Raw genomic sequence first — 24,729 nt, 5'->3', positions numbered from 1 at the left:
AGATTGCTGATTTGCTCTTTAAGCACGAAATTCACTGCTGCTCAGCATGGCTCAGACCAGCTCATGCTTGATCCTCCTCTCCTGCCTGACGTTCCTGTCTCTGAGCCAAGGTGAGATCTTCTCCCCACCAACCACCCACCTCCAGCCCTGAAGCCTTCCCTCCATTCCCATGAGTCTCCTTCCACTTAAAAAGAGGCAGAATCAACTTCAAGCATCATTTTGTGTTGTTCAGTGATCTTTCTTGCTGTTCTCATCTCATTCAAATACAACCTCACCTCATTAGGGAGTTTGAGATGGAATTTAAAATGAACCTTTATTAGTGACCACAGGAGTTGGCATTAGTTGATCTGATCAAATCCGTCTATGATGGCATGTTTGGGGATGTTTTTGTAAAGAGAATAACTAAATGGGTAGAGAATTGAGAGAGTGTGTGCAAGGAAACCAAGACAGGCTTGAGAAAGGCAGAAGACTGTTCCTTAAAGGCAGAAGATGCCTGAGCCCCAGAAATGAAGGGGGAAAATGGGGGGAGACTTTTCTTCTGTCTGTTCCTTGTGTGATCTTGCCTTGAGCAAAGGAAACAAAGAGAGAAAATAGATAGGATACAAGACAGCAAAAGTGATCTGTTACTCTGTGACATCCTGTATCCTTATGTTTCTGTAAATGAAATTCAGAAGTTCCTACCCCCACTTTCCCTGCCCTAAGAGTCTCCTTTGTCTCTCCTTTCTCAGGCCAGGAGACCCAGACAGAGCTGCCCAAAGCCCGGATCAGCTGCCCAGAAGGCACCAATGCCTATTGCTCCCACTGCTACTACTTTAACGAAGACCGTGAGACCTGGGTCGATGCAGATGTGAGTGAGGAGAGCAGTGTGGGCAACGGAGGCTCACGAAGTTAGGGGCAGCTGCCAGTTCCCAGTGTGCTCAGTGCTTCAGTGAGACAAAACTGATCACCTCACTAACCCATCATTGGCCCCAAACTTTCCACTCTATGTTGTGCTGTCATCCTGCACATTCCCAGCACAGATAAGTGACAGCTTTATCAGGAACATTTCTGTGCTGTCCTTTTTTTGACACAACCTACAGTGAAATATACTGTATATATATACTGGGGACAACCCAGTATATCCCTCAAAACTTCCTCCTCCGTTGAGTGCTCCATTTTCTTCCCCTCCAGCTCTGCTGCCAGAACATGCACTCGGACAACCTGGTGTCTGCTCAGCCAGGCCGAGGGCGCCTTTGTGGCCTCCCTGATTAGGGAAAGTAGCACTCATGACTTCAATGTCTGAATTGGCCTCTATGACCCCAAAAAGGTTAGCTTACAGCTTCTTTTACCTCCTAATCATCAGGTTAGAGGGGGAAGATTGACATGAAAAGTCTGTTATGGTCTGAGATGCGAGAAATGACCACCTAAAGACTGAATTGAGCCAAATCAGGAGTCTTTATTAGCTGGCCAGCAACTACTCTCTGCACCGCCAAAGGCGGCGGCACAGAGAGCAGCCTTGAGCCTTTGAAGCAGAAAGCTTTTATCGTGGGTGAAAAATCAGTGGGGCAGAGCAAGCATGATTACAGGGGCAAAAAGCAGCATTACATCACTCTCATGTCCTGGTGCAACAGGATCTGGGCAGTGTAGGGCTTGGTCACGCAGAACATGGGTGTTGCGTTCCCACACTTGGGGCACTGTCTTTAGCAAGCAGTTCTACAGAAGCGAAATAGCAGGTTAATGACTTTTTTGGCACGAAACCCACACTCTTACAAAGTAAGCACATCAAGTACCAGCTTTTATCATTTTTTAATATATAAAGGCAACCTCTTCATAGAACCTATAATGTATTGAGTAGTAAATTTCATTGTAGGTGGTTAGAGATAAGCTGAAGGCTGAATTTCCTCCATGGATAAATTTATTCTGTCTACTTTTATCAAAGCACCTTTATGTACCACCTCTTACCTCTTACCTCTTTTGTTATTGTCTGTATTGTAAGAGAGACCTTTTCAGGCTATACAGAAATGGAGACTAGTATAAAAGAACCTATGGCTGGCATTTGAAAACCTGGTATTATTGTAAATAACATATCGACAAATAATGCACTGCCAATGGTATGCTGGTTAGTCAGGGTTGTGGGCCTCAGGAAAGAAAAATCAAGAATCATTTTCTGTAAGGCCTTTTGTGGTGCTCAGTATCAAATTCAGAACACATCTTTTGGTGGAATAGGGTGTCAGGGGGATGTTCCAGGACAAGAGAAGTTTACAGCAAAGTCAGAGGAAATAATATGGTATTCAGGAGGACAAATTTATTCTTGCCATATATTTTTGCCTTTTCCTGAGTGTACACACAGGCCAGGTGTTTCTTACCTTTTTGAGTGACCTCTGTCCCTGTTCTGGCCCTTCCTGTCTAGAACCGCCGCTGGCACTGGAGTGGTGGGTCTCTCGTCTCCTACAAATCCTGGACTGTTGGAGCCCCAAGCAGTGTCAGTCCTGGCTACTGTGCCAGCCTGACTTCGAGCTCAGATGAGAGGCAGAGAACACCCCCATCGTTTACCATCCTCTTCTACTTAGCTCCGGGCCTGGGGATGGGGATAGAGGAAGGTGAGCTCTTGATCCCAGAAATGGAAAAGTGTTTCCTCTTGTTTCTTGTCCTAAGTCCTACAGCCAGGAGAGGCCACCCTCCTTCTGGTCTTGTCAGTCTGACTCTTCTTCTGTATCTGTCATCTCCATATCCAAAGCAGGGTTGTTTAGAATGAAAGTGAAGAGCTTGCCTTTTGTTTTGTTTTGTTTTGTTTTTTGTTTGTTTTTTTTTGGGTTTTTTGTTTTGTTTTGTTTTGTTTTTTGAGACAGAGTAAGACTCTGTTCCCTGGGTAGAGTGCAGTGGCATCATCATAGTTCACTGCCAACTCATCCTCCTGGGCTCAAGCAATTTTCTTGCCTCAGCCTCCAGAGTAGCTGGGACTACTGGCACTCTCTACCACACCAGGCTAATTTTTCTATTTTTTGTAGAGATGAGGTCTCACTCTTTCTCAGGCTGGTGTAGAACTCCTGAGCTCAAGTGATCCTCCCGCCTCGGCCTCCCAGAGTGCTAGGATTGCAGGCATGAGCCACCGCACCCGGCCTGGCCCTTACACTTTTTAAAACTCCATCCACCTATCATGACTGTTGGACTTATGAACATGTTGTGGCCTTCCTATGACAAGGTTAAGAAGATACAGATTTTACCCACAACCACATGTTAGCATGGACCCAGTGTGAGTTATAGAAATAATTATATTATTGATCCACAGATGGCTGGAGTGTTTGGTTCTCTGGAGGGATTCACAGACTTGTGGTCTGAGGAGGCTACATCTATTTTCAGTTATGCGAGCTAAAGCCATGACTGAATTGATAATTTAAGGAGAATTCTCAGGTCTAGAGTGCTGAATGCATTGGTGGTGGAAGACTGGAGTCTTAGAGGCCAGCAAAATTTGTCAAATGACACTCATTGAATGAATAAATAAATAATGGATAAATTAGATAAATAAAATGTCCCAGCATACTTAATTACCTCTTTAAAGACTCTATGGCCAAATACAGTCAAATTCTAAAGTACTGAGTGTTAGGATTTTCATGAATCAATTTTGCAGGGACACAATTCAGCCCATACACCAATAATGTCAATAATAGCATTAAATGTGGTATGATAGAATAATCCAGTAAAAACTTCATACTGTCAGTCTATATTAAAACAACAACAAGATCTGACAATCTGTTATCTACAGGAGACATGACTTCTATTCAGGGACACAAATTGTTTGACTATAAAAGGATGGAAAAGGATGTATCTTACAAATGACAACCATATAAACACTGAAGTGTCTGTTCTAACATTGGACATTAGAATGTAAAATAAAAAGAATGTTTCTAGAGAAGAAGAGGAGCATTTTATAATGATAAAGTGGTTAATCTTTAAAAAATTATGATGATTATACACATACATGTACACATAACTAAATAGCCCTAAAATATATGAAGCAAAAACTAATATAATTGAACGGAGAAATAGATATAGAATTGGAAACTTCAACACACCACTTTCAGTGATGATTAGAACACTTAGATGTTCAACAGGGAAGTAGAACTCTTGAAAATATGCTAAATCAACTAGACTAAACAAAAATCTACAGAATGAAGGCTTCACCTAACACCAGCAAAATACACATTCTTTTCTCAAGCACACTAAAAAACATTCTCTATGAGAAACGACATGCATGCAGCAGACAGTTTAAAATGAAGAAAAATAATGTCATTGCAACAACATCAAAAAGTATACATTTTTTAGGAATTTATTTTAAAAAACAAGTAAAACCTTGTACACTAAAAAGCACAAAATTTTGTTAAATAAAATCAGAGAAGACCTAAATAAATGGAAAGATATCTTGTGTTCATGGATCAGAGACCTAATATTTAAGGTGGAATTACTCCCCAAATTGATCTATAGATTTATCACAATCCCCTTTAGAGTCTCAAGTGTTCCTTTTGCTGAAACTGACATATTTTTATTAATATTCATATCAAAATTCAAAATTGCCAAAAAATCTCTACTTGGATTAGGCAAATCAATCTTTTTAAATTATTTTACTTTTTATTGATATGTAATATTTTACATATTATGGGATACATGCACAGAATGAGTAGTTATCAAGCCAGGGTATTTTGGGTATTCATCACCTTGAGTATTTATCATTCGTATGTGTTAGGAACATTTCAATTCCTCTCTTCTAGCTTCTTTGATATAAACCACACATTGTTGCTGACTGTAGTCAACCCGTTCTGTTATAGAACTTTAGAAAATGTATCTTCTATCTAACTGTATGTTTGTACCCATTGATCAATGTCTTTTCTTCCCCCCAAGAGCTTAGCTACACACCCTTCCCAGCCTTTGGCATCTGACATTCTACTTTTTACCTCCATGAATCAACTTCTTCAGCTCCCACATGAGTGAAAACATGGGGTATTTGTTTTTCTGTGTCTGTCATATTTCCTTTAACATTATTGCTTCCAGTTCCATCCATGTTGCTACAAATCACATGAATTCATTCTTTTTTATGGCCTAAGAGCATCCCATTGTGTGTATGTACCACATTTTCTTTATCCCTTTGTCCATTGATGGACACTTAAATTGATTCATATCTTTGCTATTGTGAATAGTGCTGCAATAAACATGCAAGTGCAGGTATCCCATGGTATACGGATTTATCTTACTTTGAATAAACACCTAGTGGGATTGCTGGATCATATGGTAGTTCTATTTTTATTGTTTTTTTTTTTTAATCTCTGTACTGTTTTCCATAGTGGCTGCACTATTTTATATTCCTACCAATAGTGTTTAAGATTTTGCTTTTCTCCACATGTTCATCAGTATTTGTTTCTTTTATTTTTAATAATAGCCAATCTAACTGAAGTAAGATGATATCTCATTGTGATTTTTATTTGCATTTCCCCAATGATTAGTGACAGTGAGCATTTTTTCATTTACCTGATGGCCATTTTGTGTGCTATAAAAGAATACCTGAGACCTAGTAAATTTTAATAAATGCAAATTTATTTTCTCCCATTTCTTGAGAGAAAGTGCAAGATCAAGTTGCCAGATTCTGGAAAGGGACTTTTTGCTGCATCATCACATATATACAGAATATGCAGAAAAATTTACCAAAGTGTTTGCCTGGAGAATTTATAATAATTTTTTTATAAAATTAATAATTTTAAACAAAGATGACAAAGGTTAACATTATTTATTCTGACTGGAAGTTTTATATGTGTTTGTTAAATTAATCTAATTCATATCTACATTTACTAAAAAGTAGATAAGCTTTCTTAGAAAGCTTAAACCTATTAAAGATGCCTTTTTTTCCCCTATAAATAAGAGAGTGAGTCATACTCTTCAAACTTACCAAAGGATGCAGCAGGGAGGACTTCAGAATATTTGGTATCAGGGTAAGTTTATCTTTTAAAAAATGAAAAAAAATAATTATTATAAAATTATAACCAAGAAATACATTGTAGAAGAATCTTTTTAAAACGTGAGAGTTCTTCTATACTTCAAGAAGACTTCAAACAAAGACTAACTTTTCAGGAAAAGAAAATCAAATACTTAAAAATAAACAATAGAATACATTGTAGCTAGCACAACATAAAAGAGAGAAAGATTTAAAACAAATAGTTTATATAGTTCTCTCATAAAAATCTTTATTGCCTCCAATATCTGTATACCAACTGAGATAGTTATCATTATTGCTTACATATATGGCTTACTAAATTCCACATGCTAGGTAATAAAACTGATAACATTTACTGACAGTCACTTTGATTCCAAAGTGATACATTTTTCACAGAAGCCATATTTCCCATCTCTTGAAGACTTATCTCATTGTTCTCAGGATCCTCAAGTCCTCTCCTAAGACCTAGTTTTACAAGGTTCCAAGAAGCTCATTTCTCATCATATTCCCACCATAATCATTTTCTCATCATGTTTCCTTATCCAGTCTTCTGATAGATGGGAAGCAGTATCTTGGACACATAGTGTTAATATGCCCCAAAGTGGGGCAATTGATTGACAAGCCTCCAAGTAGGAAGTTTCAAGGCTATGGCTGCTGTTTGGTGCCATTGACCATCTTCCAGTAGCTATTCCCTGCTTTGCATCCTCGTGTTAGTAATAGAGATTTTAGACTTATTATAGAAACATAATTTCTTTTATTTAAATCTTTGGCAAGCATGCAAACAACAGCCAGTCTTCAAACGTTAGACTAGAGAAGAAAGGAGCTGAAGAAGTTCAAGTGTACTGAGGACTTGCCGTGGTCTGCTCGTGCTCTGCAAAAGTGAGGAAACCCACTTACAACTTAGTCTCTCCTGCTGTAGCAGAAAGCTGTAGTTCATTTTGCACAAACTTTTATCACATGCCCTATCTGCTAGGCACAATTCTAAATGCTTAGCAAATAGGAACCCATTTAATCCCCATAGCAATTTGATAATATGTATTAGTATATATATATATATATATATATACATATATACTAATAGAAATCACATTTAACATTTGATGAAACTGAAGGTAAGAGAATGTCTAAGGTAACTTTCCCAAGATCAAACAGCTACTATGTGTTGGAACTAGATTGAAACACAGTAGTTTTGCTTAGGATCATTTCCTTAGCCCAACAATACTTGCTGAATTTCTTCTGTTTAATACATTGAACCTATCCAGTTCTCTGAGGTCTCACATATTTTAATATACACCACCCATTGGTCAAGACCATGGACAGAGGCCCCACAAGAACTTCACAAGGGAATAAATTTAAGACATTAATCTTTATTCTATAAGTTAATTTGTCTTTTACATACACTGGCACTACAAACCTCTGTGTGTGTGTGTGTGTGTGTGTGTGTGTCTATGTCTGTTTCTGTGTTCAGGGAAGAGGAAGTTGTTTAGAGCTCTCATGGCCTAATTACCACTTAACTGTCACATCTCTTAATACCGTTGCAATGGCAATTATATTTCAACATGAAATTCGGAGGGGAAAATCATTCAAACCATGGTAGTCTACCTCCCCAAAACTCATGTACTTCTCACATACAGAATACTTTTATTTCATTTCATATCCCCAAAGGTTTTAATTCATTCTAGTGTCATTTTTAAAGTCTAAGGTCCAGTGTCTCATCTAAATACCATCAAAATCAAACATGAATGAGACTCAGGATATTACTTATTCTGAATTAATTCCTCCGCAGTTGTGAACCTGTCAAATCAAACAAATTATGTGTTTCCAAAATACAGTTGTGTTACAGGCATAGGATAGACATTCCCATTCCAAAAACAGAAAAGCAAGTCCCAAATAAGACTAAATCCCAACAAGGAAAACAACATTAAATCATGAGGCTTGAGAATAATCTTCTTTGGCTCCAGTCCCATCTACCATACATACTGGGGTGGAGTTTGGTCCCCCATGGCTTTTGCAGGGCTCAACCCATGCAGCAGCTCTCATAGGTTGGAGTCTCCCATCTGCAGCCCTCTGCAGCTGGGCTTTCACACTAGTGGCTCTACAGCTCTGTGGTCTTGGGGCAATCCAGCTCTCAAAGTTCTGCTTGGAACTGCCCTAGTCCTAGTGAATTGTCTCCATGGTTACCCTGCCCTTGTGTCAATTCTCTTTTTGAGCCCTGAGACACTCTGAGGCATCCTTTGAAATATAGTTGGAGGAAGTCATACTCCCACAGCTCCTACACTCTAGAAGCCTGCAGAATTAGCACCCTGTGAACACTGGCAAGACTTATGGCTTATATCCTCTAGAGTGGTGGCCACATATGAGCTCATCTGAGCCACTTCTATAGTGGCTAAACAGTGCTGTGCAAGAATGCAGGCATCAAAGTCTTGAGACAGCCTTCAGAAATGAGCATCAAGATCCCCAGGGCTCCCAAGGCCCCTCTTTTGACATAATTCTGTTCCCCAGGCATTGGCATTCTGGGCCTGTGATGGGAGGGGCAGCACCAATAATCTCTAAAATGCCTTCATGCTCATCTCTCCTTGATGAATAGCAACTGGCTTCCTTCTATCCCTGTTGATCTCCTTATCAAAGGGTTGTTTGACCATACCCTTGATTTTTCTGAACTTACCTTTTCTTTTTTAAAACACAGCCCCACTGAGAATTATCCAAATATTTACATTCTGTTTCTCTTTCTACATATATTCCATCCTTAAGTTATTTCTTTCTTCTTAAATTTTGCTATAAGCAGTTAAAAGAAGCCATGTAACAACTCAATATTTTTCTACTTAGATATTTCTTCCACCAAATATCCTAGTTCATGGTCCTTAAACACTGCCTTTCACAAACACTGGGACATGAACACAATTCAGCCAAGTTATTTGCCACCTTGTAACATGAATAGCCTTTGTTCCATTGTCCAACACCAGTTCCTCACTTTGTTCTGACATCTTATCAGAATCACTTCTGTTGTCCATGTTGCTAACAACATTCTGTTTACAGCCACTTAAGTAATCTCTAAGATGATTTATGTTTTGTCTGTAGCTCTCTTCTCCTGCTGAACCCTCAAATAGTCTTTAATGCTTCATTTATGGAACTCTTGGCTGTTTCTAGACAGCTCCCCCAAACCCTTCCAGATTCTGCCCATTACTCAGTTCCAAAGCTGATCCACAGTTTCAGGTATTTTTTATAGTAACAACCCCACTCTGATAAAAAAAAAAAGTCTTAATTTATTTTTATTTGCTAGAAAAGAATGCCTCAGAATAAATAATTTATACTGAACATAAATTTATTTTCTAAACAATGCTGGAGGCTGGGAAGTCCAAGATCAAGGCACTGGCATCTCACTAGGGCCTTCTTGTTGCAAGAAGAAGAAGAACAAAAAGACAAAGAGGACAAAACTAGCCATTTTATAATGGCATTAATCCCATCCATGAGAGAAAAGCCCTCATGGCCCAATCACTCTTAAAGATCCCACCTCTTAATAGTATTACAATGTCAATTAAAAGTCAATATAAGTTTTGAAGGGGACAAGATTATAGCTTTCCCTGATTCTTCTACCATCTTGATTCATCTGGGCCCTGGTTAATAATCATCTCCCCAATTAGCATAATGGTATGGGCTTAATGGTAATTTGACTACCTGCGTTCCCCTTTCCCTCATTACATAGGGAAATGCACATTAGGGGTTCAGTTTAGATTTGAGGATTTACCATGCCTTGCAGACATCCTTTCTTTTTCAGAGGAAGGGATATTTTGATATGAAGGAGAATCCAATCTGAGCTAACTCCATCTCTGTTCCCCAGTCTCACATCAGCAAGCAGTTCACATTTCTGCCAGTCCTGTGGCTGCAATGTGTGTTTTAAAATGCCAACATCATTCCACAGGTGCTGGCTGTGAACTTGGCTCTTCACTTAGATTTTCATGTTTAGGTTTTGGGGAACCCGTAGGCCTACAACAGGTAACTCACTCAGATCTTGAAGCTCAAAATGGTTAGATATTTCTCCAAATCAAATTTGGCTCTCCATCCCATAAGGTAATAACAGACATCCGACAATAGTTCTTATCCAACTGATTTCTCCAAGGAAGTCTCAAAGGAAGAAATCAAACCTCACCAGCAACCTAAGCTGATTAATTAACTGGCCAGGAGACTAGGAAGTACAGACATTCTGTTTCATTAGACTGAGTTTGACTTTGTTTGGCTTTGAAATGTAAAAACGGAGGAAGTGGATGGTGACTAGGAAATGTGAGACTGTAGAGACCCAGAGGAGGATATGGCAATGATTATAGAATTTTTGTATGGAAAATAGGTTTTGGATGAGAACATTTCACAAAATAACCACAGAGCAGAAAATCTCTCTGCTCTGGAAGCTACAGAAAAAGGAGAGAACCAGCTTGTGGAAAGAAAATCAGATTGGAAAGTAGATTTGAGTTATAGTTTTGTTTTGTTTGTGGTTTTTTTTTTTTTTCTCACCACCTGTGGATAAAGGTTCAGTCACTTAAATTCTCTGAGTACCTGTCTTGTCAAGAGAGGGAGAGTTGAACAATATGTGATCTCATCTACTTATAACTTTCAATTCCTTCCAGATCTGTCAGAATTTTATAAATTTACTGGGGCGGGGGGCGGGGGGCAGGGGGCGGGGGGGGCGGTAATAGAGCAGACAGGTAGAGATGACAGACCCTGGGGGGCAGATTCAGTAGACCCAAATTCTGGCTGTGCCACTTAGTGGGATTACTATGTGACATTGGACAAGTCACTTCACCTCTCTGTGCCTGCAGTTTCCTGTCTAAGGTATCTACCTTCTATGTAGGGAGATTAAAGAGGAGTTAACATAATTAACATACCTAAAATTATAACACAGAACAAGAAAATCACAATATAAATGTTTGCTCTAATGGGATAACATAACAGAAATATTCTAGATGAGGAAAGAGTGTATGTGAAGGTATTGTACAAGTACATAGAGAACTACAGTTTAAGCTTTAATTGTTGCCATAATGTGCTTAGCAGAAACTCAGCAATTTTAAGAGTTTGTGAATCACCATCATCATCATTCCCCTCCTCCACTTCCTCCTCACTGTATCTGGCAACAGTTCTGAGGTGGCATTAGAGTTGATTTATTATTATTAATAACTTGAGGCAGTGAGGTGTAAGGTGGCGTCCCCAGATCCTTCAGCTCCTTCCATGGGAACTTCTCTCTCCACACGGTCCTCTCAGGGTGTGCATGGCCAGGAGAGGAGGCTCCCTGGTGAATGATGTTGGTGGCCTAGAGCATCAGTTTCTCCCTTTCTCCCCAACCCCTAGCTGGTTGCTCCAAGCTGTCCTGCTGCCTCCCTTGTCCCTGAGTCCCACAGATTGTCCTGATCCAGCCTCACACCCTCTCTGTTCTTCCTCCCGGGGTCCCCCCACACACACCCCCCCTCACCATTCCTGGAAGGGCCCTGCCCCTCCCTGGGCTGCTCAGGGCCATGGGAACTGGGCATCTGGTTGCTGCTGGGGAAAGGCAAAGCCCACCTTGGACTTGGATGGTTTGCCAGCCTGTTTGTGGGAAGGGACCTCATGTGTGACCTCTCCTAGGTGTAGCAGGAAGGGGCTCCTCCTGAAGCTGAATTTTTTTGTGTGTGTCAGTGCCCTTCATAGAGCCTCAAACTTCTAGTCTTGCCCTCTGCTTGGAATTCAAATACCAGGCTTTGTTTATAGAGGAGGGATCTAGAGGAAAATAGCTCCGTTTCTGCATTTGAAGAATATACAACTTTTCTGATATTCCATTCTCAAATTACTTAAATAACTGGTGGCTTGATAGAGCATGTGTTTCTGACTGTTCAAGGATGTGAGATTTATAGAAGTGAGAGGTCACAGATGGCTTTTTATAATAGCTGTTTTGTTTCTTTTTTATTTTCTTTTCTTGCTTTCATTTTTTTTTTAATTCACACATAGTAATTGTACATACTTATGAGGTTTAGTGTGATATTTCAATACATGTATGCAATGTGTAATTAGCACGGTAATTTGCATATCCAGCCCCTCACACATTTATCATTTCATTTGTTGGGAATATTCAAACCTGCTCACATAGCTATTTGAAAATATACAATAAATTGTAAATTCTAGTCTCCTTATAGTGCTCTAGAGCACTGGAAGTTATTCCTCCTATCTAGCTGTACTTTTGTATCCCTTTGGCTTTCCCTCACTACCCCCACAATTTTTGTCCTCTAGTAAACAACTATTTTCATCTCCACCTCTATAATATCAACTCTTTTATCTTCCACATATGAATGAGAACATGTGGTGTTTCCCTTTCCGTGTCTGGTACTTTCTTTAATGTTTCATGTCCTTAATTTCCAGGGACAAGTGCTGACACATGAAGAAGGAAGAGGTGGGTGTCCTGACTTGCATCCTCTCCTTCTAAGATTTCATCAAAACTTCAAATTATCTGACCTCAGTTGTTTGTGACCTTTAGTGGGGATTGTTCATACCTGGGCTAAGGTGGTAGAGAACACCTCCCCCTGCCCCAAATGCACACACACGTTTGGGGTACTGATGTATGTAAGAGACAAACTGTATTGGTGGGTTAGGGATTGGGTACTGGTGACTTACATTTATTCTTTTTTTTTTTTTTTTTTCCTTCTTTTTAAATTATTATTATTTTTTTTTTTTTTTATTTTTTGTTTGTTTTTCAGCTCATCAAGGGGGTACAAAAGATCAGGCTATATACATTGCCCATGCCTCCCCATCCCCCCGAGTCTGAGCTTTAGTTGTGTCCATTTCCTAGACAGTGCACATCACTCTCATCATGTAGGTGTGCACTCCTCCCCTCCCCCCACCCCATCCCCCCCAGAGAGAACTTCAAACGTGTCCATTCCCCAGGCAGTGCGCATCGCACTCATCAAGTAGGTATACACCCATCCCTTCCACCCAGCCCCGACCTCTGTCCAATACCCAATTGGTGTGAATCCCAAATGTGCTCTCAGGGAAACCAGTTTGCTGGTGAGTACTTGTGGTGCTTATTTTTCCATTCTTGGGATACTTCACTTAATAGAATGGGTTCCAGCTCACTCCAGGAGAACCAAAGAGATGCCATATCGCCATCATTTCTAATAGCTGAGTAATATTCCATGGTATACATATACCACATTTTGCTAATCCATTCATGAATCGATGGGCATTTGGGTTGTTTCCATATCTTTGCGATTGTGAATTGTGCTGCTATAAACATTCGGGTGCAGGTGTCTTTTTTATAGAATGACTTTTGTTCTTCTGGGTAGATGCCCAGTAATGGGATTGCTGGATCGAATGGTAGGTCTACTTGAATCTGTTTAAGGTATCTCCACATTGCTTTCCACAGGGGCTGCTCTAGTTTACAGTCCCACCAGCAGTGTATGAGAGTACCTGTCTCTCCACACCCACGCCAACATGTATAGTTTTGGGACTTTTTGATAAAGGCCGTTCTCACTGGAGTTAAGTGATATCTCATTGTGGTTTTGATTTGCATTTCCCTGATGATTAGAGATGTTGAACACTTTTTCATATGTTTGTTAGCCATTTTTATATCTTCTTTTGAAAAATTTCTATTCATGTCCTTTGCCCACTTTTTGATAGGGTTGTTCGATTTTTTCTTACTGATTTTCCTGAGTTCTAAATAGATTCTTGTTATCAGTCCTTTATCTGATGTGTAGTATGCGAAAATTTTTTCCCATTCTGTAGGTTGTCTATTTACTCTTGTGACTGTTTCTTTGGCTGTGCAGAAGCTTTTTAATTTGATCAGGTCCCATTTATTTATTTTTGTTGCTGCTGTGATTGCCTTAGGGGTCTTCCTCATAAATTCTTTGCCTAGGCCAATGTCTGTAAGAGTCTTACCTACGTTTTCTTCTAGAATTCTAACAGTTTCTGACCTAAGGTTTAAGTCTGTTAACCACCGTGATTTGATTTTTGTGAGGGGTGAGAGCTGTGTGTCCTGTTTTAGTCTTCTACATGTGGATATCCAGTTTTCCCAGCACCATTTATTAAATAAGGAATCTTTTCCCCAGAGTATGTTTTTTTCTGCTTTGTCAAAGATTAGATGGCTATATGAGGATGGTTTTATATTTGGATTTTCTGTTCTGTTCCACTGGTCTGTGTCTCGGCACTTGTGCCAGTACCAGGCTGTTTTTAGAACCACAGCCTTGTAGTAAAGTTTGAAGTCTGGCAAATTAATACCTCCCATTTTGTTTTTGTTGTTTAATATTGCTTTTGCTAAACGGGGTCTTCTCTGATTCCATACAAAGCGTATAATTATTTTTTCTATGTCTGTGAAAAAAGATGTTGGTAATTTAATAGGGATTGCATTGAATCTGTAGATAACTTTGGGCAGTATAGACATTTTAACAATGTTGATTCTACCGATCCATGAGCATGGTATGGTTTTCCACCTATTTACATGTTCTGCGATTTCCTTCCTCAGAGTTTCATAGTTCTCCCTATAGAGGTCCTTTACTTCCTTAGTTAGATATATTCCTAGATATTTTATTTTCTTTGTTGCTATTTTGAAGGGTATTGAGTCCTTAATTTGGTTCTCCGTTTGACTGTTATTGGCGTATATGAATGCCTCTGATTTGTGTGTATTGATTTTGTATCCTGAGACTTTGCTGAATTCATTAATCAATTTCAGGAGTCTCTTGGTTGAAATCTTGGGGTTTTCTAGATATAACATCATATCATCAGCAAAGAGTGAGAGTTTGATCTCTTCTGTCCCTATTTGGACTCCCTTGATTCTGCTCTCTTGCCTGATAGCTCTTGCAAGGACTTCCAATACTATGTTGAAAAGTAATGGGGACAGTGGGCAGCCTTGTCTGGTTCCAGTTCGAAGTGGGAATGCTTTCAGTTTTTCCCCATTCAGTATGATGTTGGCTGTGGGTTTGTCATATGTGGCTTGTATCATTTTTAGATAGGCCCCGTCTATGCCTATTTTTTTGAGTGTTCTTATCATAAAAGGGTGTTGAATTTTGTCGAATGCTTTTTCTGCATCTATTGAGAGTATCATATGATCTTTATTTTTGCTTCTATTTATGTGATGAATTACATTTATAGATTTGCGTATGTTAAACCATCCCTGCATCTCTGGGATGAAGCCCACTTGGTCGTGATGGATTATTTTTTTGATAAGCACTTGGATTCGATTTGCTAGAATTTTATTGAGGATTTTTGCATCTATATTCATAAGAGAAATTGGTCTATAGTTCTCTGTTTTAGTTGCATCCTTTCCTGGTTTTGGTATTAGGGTTATGTTGGCTTGGTAAAAAGTGTTGGGGAGAATCCCATCCTTCTCTATATTGGAGAATAGTTTATGTAGGATGGGCACCAGTTCTTCTTTGTAGGTATGGTAGAATTCAGGTGTGAACCCATCTGGTCCAGGGCTTTTCTTTTTGGGAAGGTTTTTTATTGCTGTTTCGATTTCAGATCTAGATATCGGTCTATTTAGGAATTCTACTTCTTCCTGGTTGAGCCTGGGAAGGCTGTGTGTTTCTAGGAATTTGTCCATTTCCTCCAGGTTTGCTAATTTGTGTGCATAAAGATTTTTGTAGAATTCATATATGGTATCCTGTATCTCTGTGGCATCAGTCGTGATTACTCCTTTTGTGTTCCTGATGGAGGTTATAAGAGATTTTTCTTTTCTGTTCTTGGTTAGTCTAGCCAGAGGTGTGTCAATTTTGTTTATTTTTTCAAAGAACCAACTTTTGGTTTTATTAATCTCCCTTATGGTTTGATTGTTGTCATTTTCATTTAGTTCTGATTTAATCTTAATAATTTCTCTCCTTCTGCTGGGTTTGGGATCGGTCTGTTCTTCCTTCTCCAGCACTTTGAGTCTATTCATTAGATTGTCTAATTGTAAGTTTTCTGTCTTTTTGGTATAAGCATTTATGGAAATAAATTTTCCTCTCAAGACTGCTTTAGCTGTGTCCCACAGATTTTGATAGGTTGTATCTCCTTTGTCATTTAATTCAAAAAATCTTTTGATTTCCGACTTGATTTCTTCATTTATAAAATGATTGTTCAGGAGAAGGTTATTTAGCTTCCATGACTTTGAGTAGAAGTGAGGATTTCTGTTAGGGTTCATTGTTACTTTTATTCCACTGTGATCTGAGAAGATGCATGGTATAATTTCTATATTTTTAAATTTTTTAAGGCATGCTTTATGACCTAAGATATGGTCAATCTTGGAGAATGTCCCATGAGCTGATGAGAAGAAAGTATATTCAGTGGTTTTTGGGTAGAATGTCCTGTAGATATCAGTCAGGCCCATTTGATCGAGCGTTGTATTTAAGTCCACTATTTCTTTGTTTATTTTTTGTTTGGAAGATCTGTCCTGAACTGTCAGTGGCGTGTTAAAATCTCCGGCTACTAACGTGTTGTTATCTATCATTTGGTTGAGATCAAGTAGGGTTTGCTTTATGAATCTGGGTGCACCTAGATTGGGTGCATATATATTAAGTATAGTTATGTCTTCTTGTTGAATTGTACCCTTCACCAGTATATAGTAACCATCTTTGTCTTTCTTTACTTTTGTTGATTTGAAAACTACGTTATCGGAGATTAGAACCGCCACGCCAGCTTTCTTTTGGGTTCCATTTGCTTGGAATATTGATTTCCATCCTTTTATCTTCAGCCTAAATGCATCCTTGCAGGTTAGATGAGTTTCCTGAAGACAGAAGATACTTGGCTTATATTTTTTTATCCATTGGGCCAGTCTATGTCTCTTGAGTGGGGAATTCAATCCATTCACATTTAATGAGAGAACTGATAGGTGAGACAGATTGCTTTTCCTCAAGTTGGGTTGAATTTCATTGATCTGTTTTCTCTCTTGAGCCATTATGATAACTGGGTTTTTATATTTATCTCTTGATTAGTGTTACATTCGAGGGTCCTTCTTGTGCTGGACCACGTGTAACTCTGTTTTGAGTACTTCTTGGAGAGCTGGTCTTGTCTTGGTGAATTCCCTAAGTTTTTGTTTATCTGAGAATGTCTTAATTTCACCTTCATATATAAAACTGAGCTTAGCTGGATACAGGATTCTAGGCTGGGCATTATTCTGTTTCAGAAGAGTGAGAATGGGGCCCCAATCTCTTCTTGCTTGTAAGGTTTCAGTTGAGAAATCTGGCGTGATTCGGATGGACTTTCCTTTGTATGTTACTTGATTCTTTCTCCTTACAGCTCGAAGAAGGGCCTCTTTAGTGGATATTTTGGTCAGTCTAATGACTACATGACGTGGTGTCTTCCTATTTGGTATGAATCTCCCAGGGGTTCTTTGAGCTTCTTGAACCTGTATATCTAGAGATTTGGCTAGGCCTGGGAAATTTTCCTCAATTATATCTTCAAATAGTTTATTCAACCCTTGCTTATTGTCTTCTTCACCCTCAGGAATGCCGATAACTCTGACGTTAGGCTTCTTCACATAATCCCACATTTCTTGTAGACTGTGGTTAACTCTCATGTTTGTTTGTTTCAGCTCTGTAACTGACTTATTTAATTGGAAAGTGTTGTCTTCGATCTCTGAGATTCTTTCTTCTGTTTGATCTACCCTGCTCTTGAGACTTTCCACTGTGTTTTGTAGCTCCTTGAATAAATTCTTCATTTCCAGGAGTTCAGTTTGATTTTTCTTCAGTATTTCAATTTCTTTGGTGAATTTTTCTTCCAAGTCCTGGATCTTTTTTGTGGTTTCTTTATGTTGATTATCCATTTTTACTTGCATGCTGTTCAGCGTGTTTATGATCCATGTTTGAAATTCTTCCTGTGACATGTTGCTATTTGGAATCTGGTTTGTGTTAATTGGTGGTGAACTAGTAATCCTCTTTGAGGGTGAAGTTTCAGCTTGATTCTTTATACTTCCAGAGTTCTTTCGCTGAGCCCTTCCCATCTGGATGAATCCTTAAGATTCCTTCTTTCAGCTTTAGTCTGGAAAGGGGCAGGCCGTGAGCGCCAGGTAAGCTGCCTCCTCTGTCGCTAGGGGGAGCCCTTCGCGTGTTGTTCAGGGTTTTGCTACCTCCGCTGGGGGGGCTGCTCCTCTTCCTCTCCCGAGGTGGTTTCCGTCTCTCTCTGCGAGAAAGACAGTGGATAGGGGGAGGGGAGCGGCGCCCTCGTTCGCCCAGCGCCCCAGCCGCTGCAGTTCCTGTGGGCGATGGTCCTCCCCGCCCCAATGTCCGCAAGGTCCACGCTCGACTCTCTCGTGACTGGGGAACCACTCAGTGTTCACACAAAGGCTTAGCTCCTAGTCGGTCCGTGGACTAGGGAAGGGAGCCGCCCGGTACCCAATCACTTCACCGGGTTTAGGGTGCAAAACCCAACAATGGCGACCGCCCGTCTGCAGCACTGTCACTGGGGTTGAACGCTCAGCGACCGGCAGAGGCCAGAGGAGCCGAGACCGGGAGAACCCAGCCCCGCCTAAACGAGACAGATCGGCGTCTGCTCGAGCCGGGAGGGAGGCAGCCCCGCCGCCCGCGTATAGGAGACAGTTGCTAGGCGCCTCAGCCGCGCACAGCGCACAGCGTTCTAGGGTCCAAAAAGCCTCCCGCCAAAGTCTCCTCTGCAGAGCTCACGTCTCCCGCGGCAATTCTGCGCCGACTTTGGGCAAATCCCCAATTGAGTGGGTGTGGAGGTCAGAGGGGGAACAAGATGCTTTCCTGTGGGGCTGAACCCACCCCACTCTCTGGTGGGGTGCGTACAACCATCCCGCGCTCCCTTCTCTGATGACCCTCCGCACTCTCTAGTTTTTCGCGCTGTATTTCCCGATCACCTCAGTCCTTTCTCGTTCTCTCTCTGTCCCACGCTGATTCTCCGTGGGTTCACGCCGCCGTTCTTGTGGGGGAGTGAACCTCTAGCGTTGTGGCAGTCCGAGACCCATGCCTTCCACTCCGGGAGCACGAATCCAGGAGGTCACCACCATTCCGCCATCTTCCTCCTTTTCCATTTATTCTTTTTTTATGCTTTTCTTGTGGTACATTTGGCCAAGGCTGTGATGACTCTATGGGTACTTATTAAATTCAGTCAGGCTTCACAGAGCTGGATGAGTTCAATGCAGAGATAACTAAATAGAGTGAATTCAGAATGAAAGTTGAGAAAACAAAATATCCCTGAAGCACAACCGCTTATGTTTGAATCTAGCTCAAGTATTTGGTAGCTGTTTGATCTTGGGTAAGTTACTTAGCCCTTATCTTACCTTTAGTTTCTTCCTCTGTTAAATACAGTTGCAAGTAGCACCTATATTAGAAGGATGTCATGAGGATTAAGTGGGCTCTTATTTGCAAAGCACTTGAAATAGTGCCTAGTGTATAGAGCATATGATAAAAGTTTTGTTAAATAAACTAGAGCTTTCCTGTAAAGCAGAAGAGGATAAGTTATAAATAGGTTTCCTCATGTCTTCCATGGTCTGCATTTGAGCACAAACAGACCATGGAAAGTCCTTGGTGTATCTTGTACTTCAGCTCCTTTCAATCCAGTCTAATGTTTGCAGACTGGTAGTTATTGACATGCCTGCATAGGATTTAAACAGGAGGGAGGTTATCTCTCTATAAAATATCCAAAATTTCTGTTACTTATTTGTAAGTCAGAAAATGGCAAACATCACCAAACATCAGCTATAGACTTGAAACTTCCTAACCTTATTGGAGAATTGTCAATAAATTGCCCCACTTGAGGACACATTAACACTAGATGTCCAGAGTACTGATTTCCATCTAGGAGAACAAGTCCAGAGAGAATATGATACAGAAGGCCTAAAATGAGTTTCTGGGAACCTTGTAAAACTTGGTCAGAGGACCTTGAGGATACTGAGGAAAATGTGATGATAAGTCTTAATGGTGTAGAAATTATGGCTTCCCTAAAAATGCATCTGTTTGGAACCAAAGCTGCTGACGATATAAGTTCTACATTTTATTACCTTGCATGTGGAATTTAGCCAGTCATATATGTAAGCAATAAAAGTAACTTCCCCATGGGTATACAGCCATTGAGAACAGTAAAGATTTTTATGAGAGAACTGTGTCAATTGGTACATGTTCTGAATGTCTCTCTCTTTCATGGCATGCTAGCTACAATGTGCTTTATTATGTATCTTAAAGTATTTGATTTTTTTTGTGCCTGGAAAGACATTGCTTGTTTGAAGCTTTGTTAAAATAAAGAAAAACTCTCATATTTTAAAAAATATTATTCCATAAAGTAATTTTTGCTTTAAAATTATAAAAATTAATTGCTTATTCAATTTTTGTCAAATAAACCTGTCACGATACCTCCTCCATACTGAATCCTTTGGTAACTGAAGAATATAACTGAATCTCTTATTTATAGGGGGAAAAAAAAAAAGAAATCATGCTCTGGTTATAATATTTTAAAAAGCAGAACTATTTTTAGTAAGTGCAGAAATAGATTAATTTAAAAAAACACATATGATTTTTAGACAGAATAAACAATGTTAACAGTTGTCATCTTTGTTTAAAATTGTTAGATTTTATAAAGAAAAAGAATTTGTAAATTATCTGGGGAAAATACCATGATAAATTTTAATGTATATTCTGACATGTCAGGTAGTTTTTAAACTATATGGGATTTGATAAATAAACAATATATTGCATTAATCTGTGTCTTTTAACAACATATATAAATTTTATGAAATACTTCCAATTTTCTGCAGTTGATGTTTTTGTATTCAACATTATGTTTTTGATACCAGTCCATATTGAAATTTACAAATCTAGCTTATTTGACTTCTGTTTAGTATTTCATTACACTTTGTTTATCCATTTATCCCAATTAATATACCCCATTTCTCTTTCTGTGAATATTTAGGTTATATTTTTCTTCTTAATTTTGTATTCTGATTGGCTTTTGTTCTTTGCATTACAAACAGATATTCTATGATTATTCCAGTAAGTATACAATATCACCGCACCATCTTTGACATCACAGTAACATATAGCTGACTTCAAACCGGCATTTTTAATGAAGCCTAACTTCATATCTAGCTACTCTGAGCTTCCTTGGGCCTCAGCACCCTACAGCTCCGATCTACTTGGACTTTGAGAAGAACTGTATTTTGTTAGTTCAAATCTTGTTGGACACGTTAGCTTAAATTTATGGAACTACTAACCCTAGCTTTTTGCAGTAAGTCTTGAGAGGTTCCTGAACCTGAAAAGAATGGAGGAGTCGCCTAAAGCCACCAGCAAATTGTGCTGAATCATTTGGACTCAGCTGATTCCTCTGTAACCCCTACTCATGCCTGACACAAAACAGAAGGCTCCATAGTTATAGGCAGTCCAAGAAAATCTACTTTTCTCTGATACTTTCTGGGTTGCTAGGGGACATGGGAACTGTCACTTGTTTCCTGCTGGGCAAGGGCAAAGTGCACCTTGGACTGTGAAAGTTTGCCAAGCTGTTTGCAGGAAGGGGGACTTCTCTGTGACCACTCCTAGAATGTGCCAGGAAGAGGATCTCTTTGTGTCAGTGCCCTGTAGACCCTCAAACCCTCATTCACCCCTTGCTTATGTGACATGGCTCTTCTCTCAGATCCTGTTATAAAGCTCCTATCACTGCCTCGCCTGACAAGCCACCTCAGACCCAGCCAAAAGGTATGTGGTTATTCTAGGAGGAGGGCATCTCTAGCATGGGCTGTTTCTCTTAAATCCTGGGGAGGATACAGAGTGGGTTTCTGTCCAAAAGTTTCCAGTATTGATGAAGCTTAATCAGGAGTCAAACCTGTTTGGGTTTTCTGGGTCTATAGAATCCCCAAACTCTCAAGAGAAATATTTGAGGGTGTGAGTGTCTTGGAGTACTTTCCTGCTCTAAGTAATTCAGAGAAAAAGGACCATAAGGAAGGTAATAAGTGTTTCACACTCTACCTTTCAGAAACCCTCTTTCTTGTATTCTACTACAGAGATTGTTTTGCTCCTTAAGCAAGAGATTCACTGCTGTGCAGTATGGCTCAGACCAACTCGTGGTTGATGCTCCTCTCCTGCCTGATGTTCGGGTCTCTGAGCTAAGGTGAGATCTCTCCACCAACCCCCTACAACCCTGAAGCCTTCGCTCCAGGACAAGGTATATAGGTCCCTGGAGGAAAAACAGAGGCAAGATAAGGGATTGTTTAGTGTCCTTCAGTGATCCTTATTGCTGTACTAATACCATTCAAATACATCTTTACCTCATTAGGGAGTCTGAGAAAGAATTTAAACTGATACTTTGTCAGTAACCACTGCAGGTGTAGTTAGTTCATTTGATTAAATCTACATGTGGTGGCAGGTTTGGGGATGATGGAATGTAAAGGTTCACTAATGGGATAGAGAACTGAGAGCCGTGTGTACAGGGAAACCAAGACAGGCTTGAGAAAGGCAGAAGCCTGAGTCTTTAAAGGCAGAAGAAGCCTGAGCTCTACAAAAAAAGGAGGAAAATGGGGACACATTTCTTTAGCCTATTCGTTGTATGTTATTGCCTTGAGCAATGGAAATGGGGAGAGAAGAGGTAGCATGCAAGAGAGCAGAAGTGAGCAGCTGCTCCCTGAGCTAAGCCATCCTTCTTTCACCATAAAAGAACATCACAGGCTCCTACCTCACTTTCCACCATTTTCCCTGCCCTGAGAGCCCAGGAGACCCAGACAGAGCTGCCCAAAGCTCGGATCAGCTGCCCAGAAGGCACCAATGCCTATCGCTTCTACTGCTACTACTTTAACGAAGACCATGAGACGTGGGTCGACGCAGATGTGAGGAGAGCAGTGTGGAAAAGGGAGGCTCATGAAGTTAGGGGCAGCTGCCACTTCGCAGTGTGCTCGGTGGCATCAATGAGATAAAACTGATCACCTCGCTAACCCATCATCGGCCCCAAACTTTCCAATCTATGTTGTGCTCTCATCCTGCACATTTCCAGCACAGAGATGCTGGGAGTAAGTGACAGCATCATCAAACATGTCTGGGCTGTCCTTTTGCTTCCACAATCCCTGGGGGGACCCAGTATATCCCTCAAAACTGCCTCCTCCACTGAGTGCTCCATTTTCTTCCCCACCAGCTCTACTGCCAGAACATGCATTCGGGCAACCTGGTGTCTGTGCTCACCCAGGCCCAGGGTGCCTTTGTGGCCTCACTGATTACGGAGAGTGGCACTGATGACTTCAATGTCTGGATTGGCCTCCATGATACTAAAAAGGTCAGTCTGCAGCTTCTTTATCTCTAAATTATCATATTTGAGAAGGAAAAGGAGCAAGCAAGGTCTGGCCCCTCAAGCAACAGCTATCATCATTTTCTGATAAAAGCGATGTCTCTATAGACCCTACACTGTCAGAGACAGGTAGGTTTACTGGAGGTGATTAGAGAGAGAAGCTGAAGGCTGAACTTCCTGATTGTTTCAGGAATTCATGAATAATCTCATTTTGCCATGTTCTAGCAAACCACCTTTCTGTACTGCCTCTGACCTGTTCTGATATTGTCTGTGTTGTGAGAGAGCCCTTTGCAGACTACATAGAAATGGAGACTCAGTGGAACAGAATCTACTGCTGGCATTTGGGAACCTGGTGCTTTACTAAATAATATGTCAACTACTAGTGTGTTGCCAATGTGATGCTGGATTGTGAGGATTGTGAGTCTCAGGAAAGAAAGATCAGGAACCATTTTCTGTAATGGGCTTTTGTGAGTCTTTCTATCAAATTCAGAACACTTATTGTTTGGTGGAACACAGGGAGGGAGTTGGACATTCCAGAAAAAGAGAAGCCTAGACAAAATCAGATGAAATGATATATTCAGGGAGATTACAGAGTTTATTCCTGCCATATGCCATGGCCTGTTCCTGAGTGGGCACACAGGCCTGGTGTTTCTATCTCTTTTTGAGCAACCACTGCCCCTATTCTGGCCCTTCCCCATCTAGAACCACCGCTGGCACTGGAGCAGTGGGTCCCTGGTCTCCTACAAATTCTGGGACATTGGAGCCCCAAGCGGTGTCAGTCCTGGCTACTGTGCCAGCCTGACTTCGAGTTCAGGTGAGAGGAAGAGAACCCATCCTCTCATTGCCATCTTCTCCTACTTAGTTCTCAGGAGGGACGTGGGGATGGGGATAGAGGAAAAGCAAGATCCTCATCCAGGAAATGGAGGAGTGTTCCCTCTTGTTTCTTGTCCTGAGTCCTAGAGCCAGGAGGGGCCACACTGCTTTTGGTCCTCACAGTCTGACTCCTCTCATTTGCCTGCAGAATTCAAGAAATGGAAGGATATGCCTTGTGTGGCAAAGTTCTCCTTTGTCTGCAAGTTCAAAAACTAGAGGCAGCTAGAAAACCAATGTCTATAACTGTTCCTGAAATTAATCTGGATTCAAAAATTAAACTGGGCCATCACTTCAACTCTATCCATACTCTGTTTTCCCTGCTGAGTTTACATCACTGACCTTCAGTACCTTTCCCCTCCTACTCTTTTGATCCCTAAAACAGAGAAAATAAACATGTTTTCCTCCATTTTCTTATTGTTTGTGTTTGCTATTTCCACAGCTAATTTCTGGGAGATTGGTTTGGGAGTGATTATAACACTCCACAGCTTGCTTTGGCCCGGACACTTTTTAAAACTCCATCCACATATCACATGTTAGTTAGGCTTATGAACATTTGACTTTGCTTACAACAAGGTTAAGAAGGTAAAGATTTTACCCACAACTTACATACATACATGCCCCAGAGATATTGTGGGTTAGACTCCAGACCACCACAATAAAGTAGTATTGTAATAAAGCAAGTTACATGAAGGTTT

The 24,729-nt window shown here is 40.4% G+C and overlaps 1 protein-coding gene across 1 annotated transcript; it reads left to right on the top strand.

Annotated features, from left to right (window-relative positions):
- LOC138399723 (lithostathine-1-alpha-like) lies at nucleotides 1-24,433 on the top strand. The gene is made up of 5 exons (XM_069494341.1): nucleotides 1-110; nucleotides 729-847; nucleotides 23,012-23,149; nucleotides 23,864-23,975; nucleotides 24,183-24,433. Exons 1-5 carry the CDS (start codon nucleotides 47-49, stop codon nucleotides 24,248-24,250), a joined length of 501 nt encoding a protein of 166 aa, XP_069350442.1. The 5' UTR covers nucleotides 1-46; the 3' UTR covers nucleotides 24,251-24,433.
- The last annotated feature ends 296 nt before the right edge of the window (nucleotides 24,434-24,729 follow it).

Source organism: Eulemur rufifrons, chromosome 19, assembly GCF_041146395.1.
Source record: "Eulemur rufifrons isolate Redbay chromosome 19, OSU_ERuf_1, whole genome shotgun sequence".
NCBI classification, from domain to species: Eukaryota; Metazoa; Chordata; class Mammalia; order Primates; family Lemuridae; genus Eulemur; species Eulemur rufifrons.
This window is presented reverse-complemented; position numbering and strand designations above follow the sequence as displayed.